Below are 10956 nucleotides of genomic sequence, written 5' to 3'. Positions count from 1 at the left end.
GCAGATGTAACGGGGTTTGTCAAGCGGGTTTTAGAAAAGACCGCGTAGGCCCTGAAGCTTGCCTCTTGCCAGTCCACCGTAGACGTCGTGAGGGCGCCTCCCAGGTCGAGTGGGGTCCAACAGAGTCGTCCAGGAGGTCTGATGTGCAACGCCATCCACTGGGGTCGGCACCCACATGGCCCCCTATACCACGACCTACATGTCCGGACCCAATATGTACGGATATTTTATACGCACGGCGTTTAAAGATATTCGTTTGTTACTGGTGCATTAATTTGAAACAAATATTATGTGCACCTACACACGTCTCGACACTGCCACCTAGACCGAGCCCAGTGTCGACACCCTCACCACTCGCAGGCCACTCAGGTACTGGGCGACACTATATTGCCATATTCAATATATTCAATAGTATATCTAATATTATCAACAGGTTACTTCGGAGATGAGGCCGGACCGTCTTCAGCTACACCTCGACCGATCTCACCACCAGCGTTCGACCCCTACTACGGCACGCACGCCTAGCCATCTACTGCTGCTGCACATGAATACTACACAGGTACAATAGTGCATTTTATACAAATACTTTCATTTGCACATTTTCCGTATCTAATAAATTCATCTGTTCGTAGGCCCCTCCAGCCAGTACACATGGACGCTGGTGGAACCTTCGCAGTCTTCATACCCGAGCCAGGAGGATGAGCATGGGCCAGACCCCCCGTTCGATGTCGTGAGGGACTTCTTCAGGAGCACACCAGACTACGACGTCTTCCAGCAATCCCAGCTACCCAGTGCTCCACTTCGGACACAGCACACCTAGAAGGAGGCATCGACATCTTTGATCCCTACTAGGCCTACCAGGCAGGTTGATGCACCCGACACCCTGACCTACTCTAGGGGCCATGTGAGGGCAAACCAGTGGCAGCGACACCGGGATCATGATGGTGGGAACGACCGACGTTAGCGGGGGAGACAGCAGTAGGATTGTACATTTGCTTTTGTAACTTACATATGCATCTTCGATTCGCGAGCTATTTTTACATATTCTGATGTGTCTAATCTCTATGGTCTATTTACCATGTCGTAACTACATTTCTTATTCCAATGTGACCGCACGCTAGTTGCATTTCTTAATCCAACGTGACCACACGCTACTTTCTATCGTCCTCGGCTATGTATGAACCATTCACGACAAACCTAGAAAAGTATTTCTTACAAAGCTACTTATACACAAAGTAACCACTCAAAAACTCTGTCGGGAGTCTAACTTTAGTCACGAAGTGACCACACGACTCAACTTTAACCATTAAATGACATCACCTCTGTCCTGGCATAATTTGCAGACACGAATTGACCGCACCACTCAACTTTAACCATGAAATGACAACACCTTTGTCCTTGCACAAGCTATAGACAAGAAGTGACAACACGGGAGAGATTTTACCAAAAATTAAATGACAACACATGTATCTTGACACATGGAATCTCTGCCCAGCAACAATGCCACAACTTTTCCATTCTTCAAGAGGAAATCCAATGCTCCTACCCCCTACCAAGCCCTTTCACCCACTCATTTCTTCCAAGTGGGAATCCAATGCTCCTACCTCTACCACCATAAATAACCCCACCTTCATGCATGGATACACCACTCATTTCTCAGTTCTCTCAACTGCAATGTCTTCCTCAGCTCCACCAAGCCCACCCAAGAAACATTGGGGGATTTTCATCTTTCAGGGGGGTCGAACCACCGATGTGCTTCTGTGGTGACCGGTGTAGGCTTCGTGAGTCCTAGGACATCTCCTACACCTATGGCCTACGTATCTTCATGTGTGCCAACTACCAATACGACAAGCCTCAAATGAACCGTATGAGTACCTACCGGTATAGCGACAAAGATCAGCTACATCTTTCCCGATTTCACGCACTGTTTACTAATATCTCATCTTGTTCTTTTTGTCCTGTCTCCTCCACCTATCTGTGACTTTATTGAATGGCTTGACATTGAGCAAAATGAAGACTAGAAGCGGTGGGTTGACATGACCATGCGGTGGAGGAGGGAAGTTTACGCACACCGGGAGTACGAGCAACAGCAAGAGGAACTACGTCTGAAGAGACAGGAAGAAGAGCGCATGAGGAAAGCAACGCAAGACCATACCACGGCTCAGGCCCGCGAAGCTGAGAGGGCAAGGAAGCAGGAGAGGGCCCGTTGCGCTAAGGCGGTAGGTCCTGATGCCCTGCGAAAGGGAAAATATCGTAGGTGCACTCAGTAGAGAGTATCTAATGTAACCCGGCATGTTTCACTCCCTAAGGCATGTTATGATTAGGAGCAGTGCACTATTAAGTAGGTCTTTATGCGAACCGTACATGCCACCTTTTTTTGCCGTCGTGTCTTCGTGGTTATAGTCCCATATAATGTTTTCCACCGTATGTATAATCTTATCTTTGTCATTGTTTGTAACCTCATTGCCACATAATATGCTGCGAGTGCTTCACATATATAATTTATTCACAAATATTAATTTTGTATCCTCCTAACAATACGTAAACTAGTCCAAAATATTGTTTTCCCATTATGCCGTATTGGCCACTTTTTAACCATTTTAATTCCAAATTTTACAACATATCAATTTCAAATATTGAACAATATACACATTTACAATTAAAACAAAACCAGAGTGGGGCCTACCCGCCCTGTGAGGGCGGTTGGAATCTACCCGCCCTCTCAGTCGGCGGTTAGAGCCACCCGCTCTTTCAAAGGGTGGTAAGGACTCCTTACCATCCTCCAAGAGGGCTGCAGCCCTTTTAGAGAGCGGCAGACGCCTATTTTTACAAATATTGCCTGAGGAATCTATTTATTTAAATTTTTAAACAAAAAAATATAAAAAAAAAACTCCACCTCTCTCTCACACACACATCAGAAGCCAAAGGCCTTGTAGCCCAAGATGGCGCACGGACAAATCCCATCACCCCTGTTAGCTCCCATCTCCTTCTCCTCCTTTCTCTCTCTGCCAGCGGGTCCCGTGTGCCAGTAGCTCCTTCCACCTGCAGACGTCCTGGACGTTTCTCCCTGAGGCCAATCCGACCGCAATGCCGCACCTAATCAAGGCTAGATACGGGGGGAGTTCCGTCCAAAAGCTGCAAAATGGGGCGGGTTGGGACTCCTCCACCGAAACCCCAGCTGAGCCCTACCTAATCTATTCTCAAACGCGAGGATTGAATCCGAATCGGACCATCGAGATCTCCGCGCTAGATACAGCTCAGAATTGAAGGGAAGAGGACATCTAAGCTATGAACGAGGTCTGCAATCTCGGAGCAACCGATTTTGAGGACTTAGCCCGAAGCTCCACGGCTCTAACGCAAGAATCAAGATGGAACAGCCGTACTGTTTTGCGTCCGACAAACAGAGCTGGCAAAGCCGAGTTGTTGCAGATACGGCAAGGAAGACCATCCGCAAAGATACCAATGGTACCGGTGTTTGTTTTAGCTGGAGATAGTGAAAAATATATTGTAGATTATGGAGTGTAAGAGTTGAATTGTAAAACTGGATTATACAATCTGTATCAGCTTGTGAAATATAGATTGCTAGATTGTTATAATCTGAGAGCTGGATTGCTAAAAGTTGAATTGCACAATCTAACTGTTTATTTTAGCTTGTAGATTATGATCATAATCCACAATCTGTAAGCTGAAATAAATGAGGCCTTAATATCTGCCACCATCGCACAACTCTATCAGCGGACAAACTCGATTTAAACTCCAGATCAAGCTCATAACACCACCGGAATCTATTGGACCCAACTGTGATAAATCCAAACTCTTCTCTATCCTCACCCATATATCCTGAACCTTCTACAGGTAGCACGAGTCTTTTCCCCAACTCATTAGGGCGAAATCGGTGTCGGGATTCTAGAAAATTCCTAGAAAAATAATTTCATCTGTAGTTATTTTTTTGACCTATTTTAATCTTTTAGAAGCTGTAGCTTATCAACCGTAGTTTCGTTTTTACCCGTTCTTTTGCCGGATTGTTCCAAAAAGTGTGATCTAGTGTGTGATGATGTTTGTTGTGTGATATTTGATTCTTTTTGGATCTTGGTGTTTATGTGTGCCTTTTCGCTTATGTTCACGAGTAGACGCCAACATTCTGGATGAGTTAGAAGGACTTTAGGATCAAGACTTCTAAGACCCAATTGAGTCGAGTGAAGGCAAGTTTTGTTCTTGAACATATTTATCCCAATTTTTAAAATATTTTGTTTTACAAATATCCATGCTAATAATTTTGACAGGAATCCTAAGAGTTATGCTTTACCCTAGTGTTCCCTTATCATCCTTGTCACCAAGATTATGATTTTGGTTATGTAAGGGTAGATGATGCTTAGGTTTGCTTTGGGATGGTGATCATGATAATGGCTTTACGAAACTTGATAATGGTCCTATGTAACAATGATAAAAGATGATGGTATAATTTTTGTAGTAACATAGTATAGAGATTTGAGCAAGTGGTTTGATGAGACCGGTATAGGTTGTATGGTTGGGATGTGGTAGTTTTGCTCAAATCTAAGGACTGGTTTTTGGGGTGATCTTTCCCTGTTTACAGTGCAACCACAAGCCTGATATGGGACATGCCTAGCTAATTAATTTGCATACTTCTAGCATTGTGTAGACCATCTAGTTGTGTGGAATAGAAAAGTGTAATTCTAGAATGTTTCATTAGCGCAAGAGGGGGCTTCCGTTGTTGAGGTGTATTCACGTGGCGGTGAAACCTTAGCGGGTATGCATGTGCTAAGAGGGGCATTGCAAAGGCTTTGAAGTGGTCAACTCAACGCACACCTTGAAAGTGTGTAAGGTGCAGACAGGTACTAATAAAAGAGTTTGATCATGTCTTGTGAGTAAAGTGTTCAACCTCTGGAGAGTTGACAATAAATATTCAGTCGTGCTCACGGTCATAAGCAGCATGAAAATCCTACCATGATTAGAACTTGATGGTTTGGAGGGTCTGGTTAACTATGGTGGTGGGAATCATAGTTGAGGTGTTATCAATCATAGTAGTGGGAACTATGGTTGATGTGGTTTTGGTAGTGGATCAACATTTGTGGTGAGAACCTTGGTTGAGGTATTGGAAAGTTAGTTAAGTCAAGATGGTTGAAATCTTGAGGTGGTTGGTTATTTATAGTTATTTAATTAATTACTATTGTTTTTTAAATGTTTTTACTTAAATGTTATTTATACAAAAGAGCCATATTGCCATATAATTGTCAAGCCTTCATATGTATATTATTCCCTCACAACTTGCTGAGTACGATATGTGCTTACACTTGCTATAACCAAACACTCAGTTGAGAAAGATTTCGGAAGATTTCATGGAAAAAGGTGCACTCTAGGGAGGTGTTCTCCGTCGATTACCCATGGAGTTCTCAATGAAGATGAAGACTGCGCTTAGGATTCCGCTGCAATCTATTTGGTTCTTCAACCTTTGAGAGGTCTCTCTTCTAAGACGATCTATCGATGAAGGTGTGAATATTGTAACGATTATCATCAACGAAATCAATATGTATTGGGATTGATTCCTGGGCTCAGCACATAGATGAGATTGGTTAACTTTCTTAGACTACTCTTGACAGTATAGGGAATTGAGCAATGGTTTGATAAGACCGGTACAAGATGTAAAATTAGGTTGTGATAGTCTTGCTCAAATCTATGGACTAGTTCGCGGAATGATCTTTCCATGTAAACAATACAACCACAAGCCTGCAATGGGATGAGCCTAAATAATTATTTTGCATACTCTCAGCATTGCGTAGACTATCCGATTGTGTGGAACAGAAGGGTGTACTTCCAGGATGTTCCATTGGTGCAAGAGGGGGCTTCCGTTCATGATGTGTATTCACGCTGTGGTGAAACCTTAGCGGGTATGCACATGCTGAGAGGGGTGTTGTAAAGGCTTTGAAGTGATTTCCTGGCCACACACCTCTGAAGTGTGTAAGGATTTCGCGAACACGGGCACAAGGGATAATCATGACTTGTGGGTAAAGTAACCCCCCAGGTCATCTCTCGTAGTCCCTTCTAGCACCCGCTCAGTTAGATACTCAGATCCCGACGTCAGGGCGTGGCGTCAGTGGCGAACTACAACAGCTGAGCTCGAGCCCTGAGTCTGAGCGTTGTCGTCGCCAGGGGAAATTTTGGGGAGGAAGACGGGAAGGGGAACACAGGATCGGGAATTTGGGGATAGGGTTTCGACTAAGGGGCTGGGTGGGTTTTTTTTGGCAATTTGTTTTTTGAATTAGGCCAAAAAAAATTTACTGGTTCAGGTATTTCACAGACCCCACTGGTAGAACCAAAATATTGAGTAAACCAGGGTTTTGAAACCAGTTTTTCATTCTCATCCTGAGAGCACGTAGGAGGAGGTGGATAATGAGGAGAAGATGGCGCCGCGATGGTGGGATATGAGGCTGGCAGCGGTAGTGGACATGACCATGTATGCCCTAGATGGCGAGCAATGCCATGGGAGTGGATCGGTGGTGGAGCATGGACAAGTGCTTGGCAAGATTGGTATGAAGTATGAGCAGTTTCCCTTGGATTTTTCCTAGAGAATTGTGTCGGTCAATAGTGGTAGAGAGGATTTTTGTATTGGGTGTGCCTTCAAAATTTTTTATAAGTCTATAAAGTCAATATACAAGTATAAATTTGCTGCAACATGCTTGGGGCCTCCTATGGCATGCCTACCCGAGACAACTCCATCTTGAGCTAGCTAGATAAATTAGGATTAGAGAGACTAAGAGGAAAATTGATTTGCTAATTGGGAGGGAGGAGTCGAATCGAGCATGAGTTGGGGAGGGAGGCGAGATAGATTCGTTGTGTTGGTGAAGTCATGAAGGTAGGGAACCGAGTACCCCTATGGGTGTTCCCTTCTCTCTCTCTCTCTCTCTCATTTCTAACACGCAGTGGCCGGCGGCTATATACGAAATTTTGGGCCAAAATCCAGGACAATCCTAGCCTACCCAGACTACCCTTTGGCTTCACTCATTTCAGTCAAAACACATCCGAACGGTACGGGCAAATATGGAAAGAAAGAGCTTTATCGTCTCTTCATTTTGTAAGAGCTTTGGAACAGGGTGGGGGAAGATTTTTTCTTTTGACATTGCTAGTATGGGAAGCTAGATTTCTTTTACTGTCTAACTTGAGGAGCTGCCAAGAAATTCATCATGAAGAATGTAGTGACTTTAGGGTTCCAAACTGAATTATCACTAACAATGGTACCTAGTTCACCATTGAAGAATTCCAGGATTACTGTGAATAGTTGGGGACTAAGATATGCTTTGCTTCATAGCTCATCCATAAAGCAATGACCAAGTTGAAAGGGCCTACATGGTATCAAGACTCGAGTCTACCCATGACTTCATCAGAGATCACATAGATTAGTAAAGTAATTGCCTACAATACTTGGGCCTTTCACACCACTTCTAGTAGAGCTATGGGTGAGACACATTTCTTTCTGGTCTATAGGGCTGAAAAGTCATTCACCTAGAGACAAGTTAGGGTCTCCCCGAGTATAGGCTTTTTCAGAAGAGGAGAAGGAACACCGCATGGTGGACGATATCGATTCCCTTGATGAAAGGAGAGATTGTGTTCTGGTACGAGTAGCCAAGTACCAACAATCGTTGGCACCAATATTACAACCGAAATGTTCATGACAGACAACTCGTAGTTCGAGATTTAGTTTTGAAGAAAATCTAGAACAAAGCCAGGCTTAACAAACTATCCCCCAAATGGGAGGGCACCTACATAGTTGTTGAAGTCACTCATCCATAATTGGTTAGGTTGGCGATGCAGAATGGTGAAGTCATCCACAACTTCTAAAAATCGATCAACTTTGTAAGTTCTACATATAAGTATAGTCGTTATATCAGTTTACTCCATCAGAGTCAATATAATATATATGGTTATCCGAAAGTTTGAGCATCGTTCTCATTTTTCGGCCAAGACACTATCATAAATTTAAAGTCGAGATTATCTGAGTACCATACATTTTACGTTCAACAATCTCATCATGAATATAGCCGGGGGCTAGTCAGAATATTTGCTCCGCAATGCGATATGCCATGTTTAGACTCGGACTACTCACTTAGCTTCCTAGTATATTGCCAGGTAAAGTTGTATGTACTTTCTATATTTCTAGGGAAATTATTGCATATTGACAAGCAAATTATTGCATATTAACAATCAAATTATTTAGCTAACCAGAGCCATTTTTCATATTATATTGCCAAGCAAATTGTTGCATGTTGACAAGCAAATTATTGCATATCAACAAGCAAAAATGTTAGCTATTCATAGGCAAATTTTATGTATTATATCTCCAAGCAAATTATCGCACGTTAACAAGCAATTTTTTTAGCTCATCAGAGGTATTTTTATGCATCTGTTATACTGCCAAGCAAATTATTGCATTTTGAGAAGGAAAATTAACAAGCAAATATTATTGACAGGATGCTGAGATTATCTCATATATTCTATCTCATATATTCTCTTCGGACTCGAACATGACTATAATCCCCTTGTGATATCCATTACGACTAGGTTGGGTGAGCTATCTCTAGATGGCATTTATGCACATCTTTTGTCCTGTGAACTTCGATAAGAGCACAACTCTGATCTGCAGCTGGGCGCGTCAGTATCATCCTCGGCCAATTTTTCTGGGCGTCAACAAGGCCGAGGAGGCAACAATGCCCAGAGGTCGCGGCAGAGCTCGTGGCAACTATAATAAAGGAGCCGGCAATGGTAGCCGCAACAGTTAGAGGAGGCAGCAATGGAGGCAACTTCAACCAGAATGGCCAAGGCGCTCCACCACGCCCAACATGTATACTTTGTGGCAAGGAGGGACACACTGTGGTCAAGTGTTGGCACCTTTTTTATCACACGTATAAGACGGATGAGGGACACCGAGGGACACTCAGCGTGCATACCAAATCGATCCAAATTGGTATACGGACACCGCTGCAACTGATCACATCACACGTGATTTGGACCGCCTAACAATTCGGCAAAAGTACAATAGACAAGATCAAGTCCACATTGGCAATGGAACAGGTTTGCACATATCTCACATTGGTCATTGTTCTATTAATACTTCTGCCAATCCTCTTGCCCTTAAGAATGTGTTGCGTGTTCCACAAAGATATAAGAACCTTATATCTGTCCACAAATTTACCAGTTTCGCCAGCTTGAAAGAAATGATGTTTGATGGCTGTATATCTGTCAATTCAGGGTTCTGCTTCAGCTGGTAGCTACCACGTACGGAGCAGCTCTAAGCAGTAGACACATTACTAACCGAAGGAAAATGTGAAGGCATGCACATCATGTAGGAGAGACAAAATAATTACTTTAAAGAAATGAGGAGTATTTCAAACAGACTAGTCAAGTTAAACTCAGGACAAAGATAAAACAAAGTAAAATTCAGACAACCTATTCCAGGATGTCCTCATCGATCTCGATTGGAATGATCTCCCCGTCATCGAACTGGTCTTTCCTGGGAGGCGCAGGAGGGGCATAGAGCCGTGGCGGGCCAGTTCCCTTCTTTTTGTTGTGGGGCCTCGCCTAACATGACCAGACAGCTGAATAAGTATGAAGGGAAAACATCACAACGATGAGGTAGAGATTGTGGTTGAGGACTCACATTCCCATATGAATGGTTGAACCTTTTGCCCCTTTTCGTCTTCTTATCCCCTCTCCCACAGTAGACTGAGCAAGAGCAAAGAATGCTTACAACCTTCAGTCCATAGGGCTATCAGTAAGGATATAAACAGAAGACAGAAGAAATTGCACCCCAGTTGGATTCTTGGACGTCAGATACAAAACAAAATTCTGAAGCTTTCGGTGAACAGAATTTGAATTTGATTTCCACTTTTTTTTTTTCTTTAGCACTCTTTCCTAGTAACATCTACTTTCGAATGCCATAGACAAAACATATTGAGGCTCAAATGGTTCAGATTGGTACGAATTTTGCCATGGAAATATAAGGTTGCCTGATATGTAATGTCTGTTTTGTGTAATATTTAATTTCAAGATTGCAAGCTTCAAGTAAGAGCTTAATGAGGACTTTTCGTATGCATTGGTCAAGAGTGCAAGGTTTTTGCTGAACAAGTACTACTTTTCTCTTCAAATTCTGCTGAATCCCTCAAATTTCTTGGTGTTAATTGACCGAACACCTTCCTATCAGTAACCCAGGTCCACTGTAACACAAATCGTAACTCCGCTGGGAGTTTCATTTCAACCAATTCCTATCTTGAGCATTTTATATAATATAAAGAAGGGAAATTGGATTCGTCCCAGGTTGAGGAAAGAGCAAAGAGGAGTAAGCTATCTAGAACGAACCGAACACACCTGATAGTAACATTCCAAAATAAGAGGCAGAGGTAGTAGTAGCTGCTTGACTCACCGTCAAGAACTGGAGCGAAGGTCGCCGACGTGACGGCCAGGGTGACGCGGGAGAGGGAGAAGGCAGCGGTGGCGGGGAGCGCGTAGGAGGAGAATGGGGAGGAGGAGACGGCTCCGTGGTGATGGAACGGGAGGAAGGCAGTGGCGGACATGGCCATGCCCTGGACGGCGAGCAGCGCCATGGGAACAAGTGGAGGGATGAGCGTGTGTTGGAATGATGGTGGGGGCAGACTGGATAAGGATTTAGCAAGACGGACACGAGGCTTGGGCTTGGGCTTGGGCTTGGGCTTGGGCACAGGTAATGAAATGGGCTGGGAAATTCCAATTGCATGCTGAATACTACGGTCCGTGTTGAATTCAGCTACGTAGATCATTCTCCTTGGTAGACTAAAAAAGTAAACGGAAAACTACAGATCACCCTCTAAACTTTTATCTGATCTTCAAATTTCATTCTAAACTATAAAATCAAATATATTTCATCATGAACTTTACAATACCACTCAAATTTCACCTTAAATTATAAAG

General features: G+C 43.5%; 1 protein-coding gene across 2 annotated transcripts; it reads right to left on the bottom strand.

The window, feature by feature from the left end:
- Positions 1–9097: 9097 nt before the first annotated feature.
- Positions 9098–10674, bottom strand: LOC133887664 (small ribosomal subunit protein bTHXc-like). Of its 2 annotated transcripts, none has more exons than XM_062327622.1 (4): positions 10433–10674; positions 9671–9735; positions 9460–9591; positions 9098–9320 (listed from the first exon to the last, which is right to left on the bottom strand). In XM_062327622.1, exons 1-3 carry the CDS (start codon positions 10611–10613, stop codon positions 9460–9462), a joined length of 378 nt encoding a protein of 125 aa, XP_062183606.1. In that variant the 5' UTR covers positions 10614–10674; the 3' UTR covers positions 9098–9320. The 2 variants fall into 2 exon arrangements, with proteins under 2 accessions (XP_062183606.1, XP_062183607.1); XM_062327623.1 differs by having other exon boundaries at positions 9098–9301.
- Positions 10675–10956: the final 282 nt, after the last annotated feature.

Source organism: Phragmites australis, chromosome 13 (genome assembly GCF_958298935.1).
Source record: "Phragmites australis chromosome 13, lpPhrAust1.1, whole genome shotgun sequence".
NCBI classification, from domain to species: domain Eukaryota; kingdom Viridiplantae; phylum Streptophyta; class Magnoliopsida; order Poales; family Poaceae; genus Phragmites; species Phragmites australis.
Note: the sequence above shows the minus strand (reverse complement) of the source record. Positions and strands in the feature narration are given on the sequence as shown.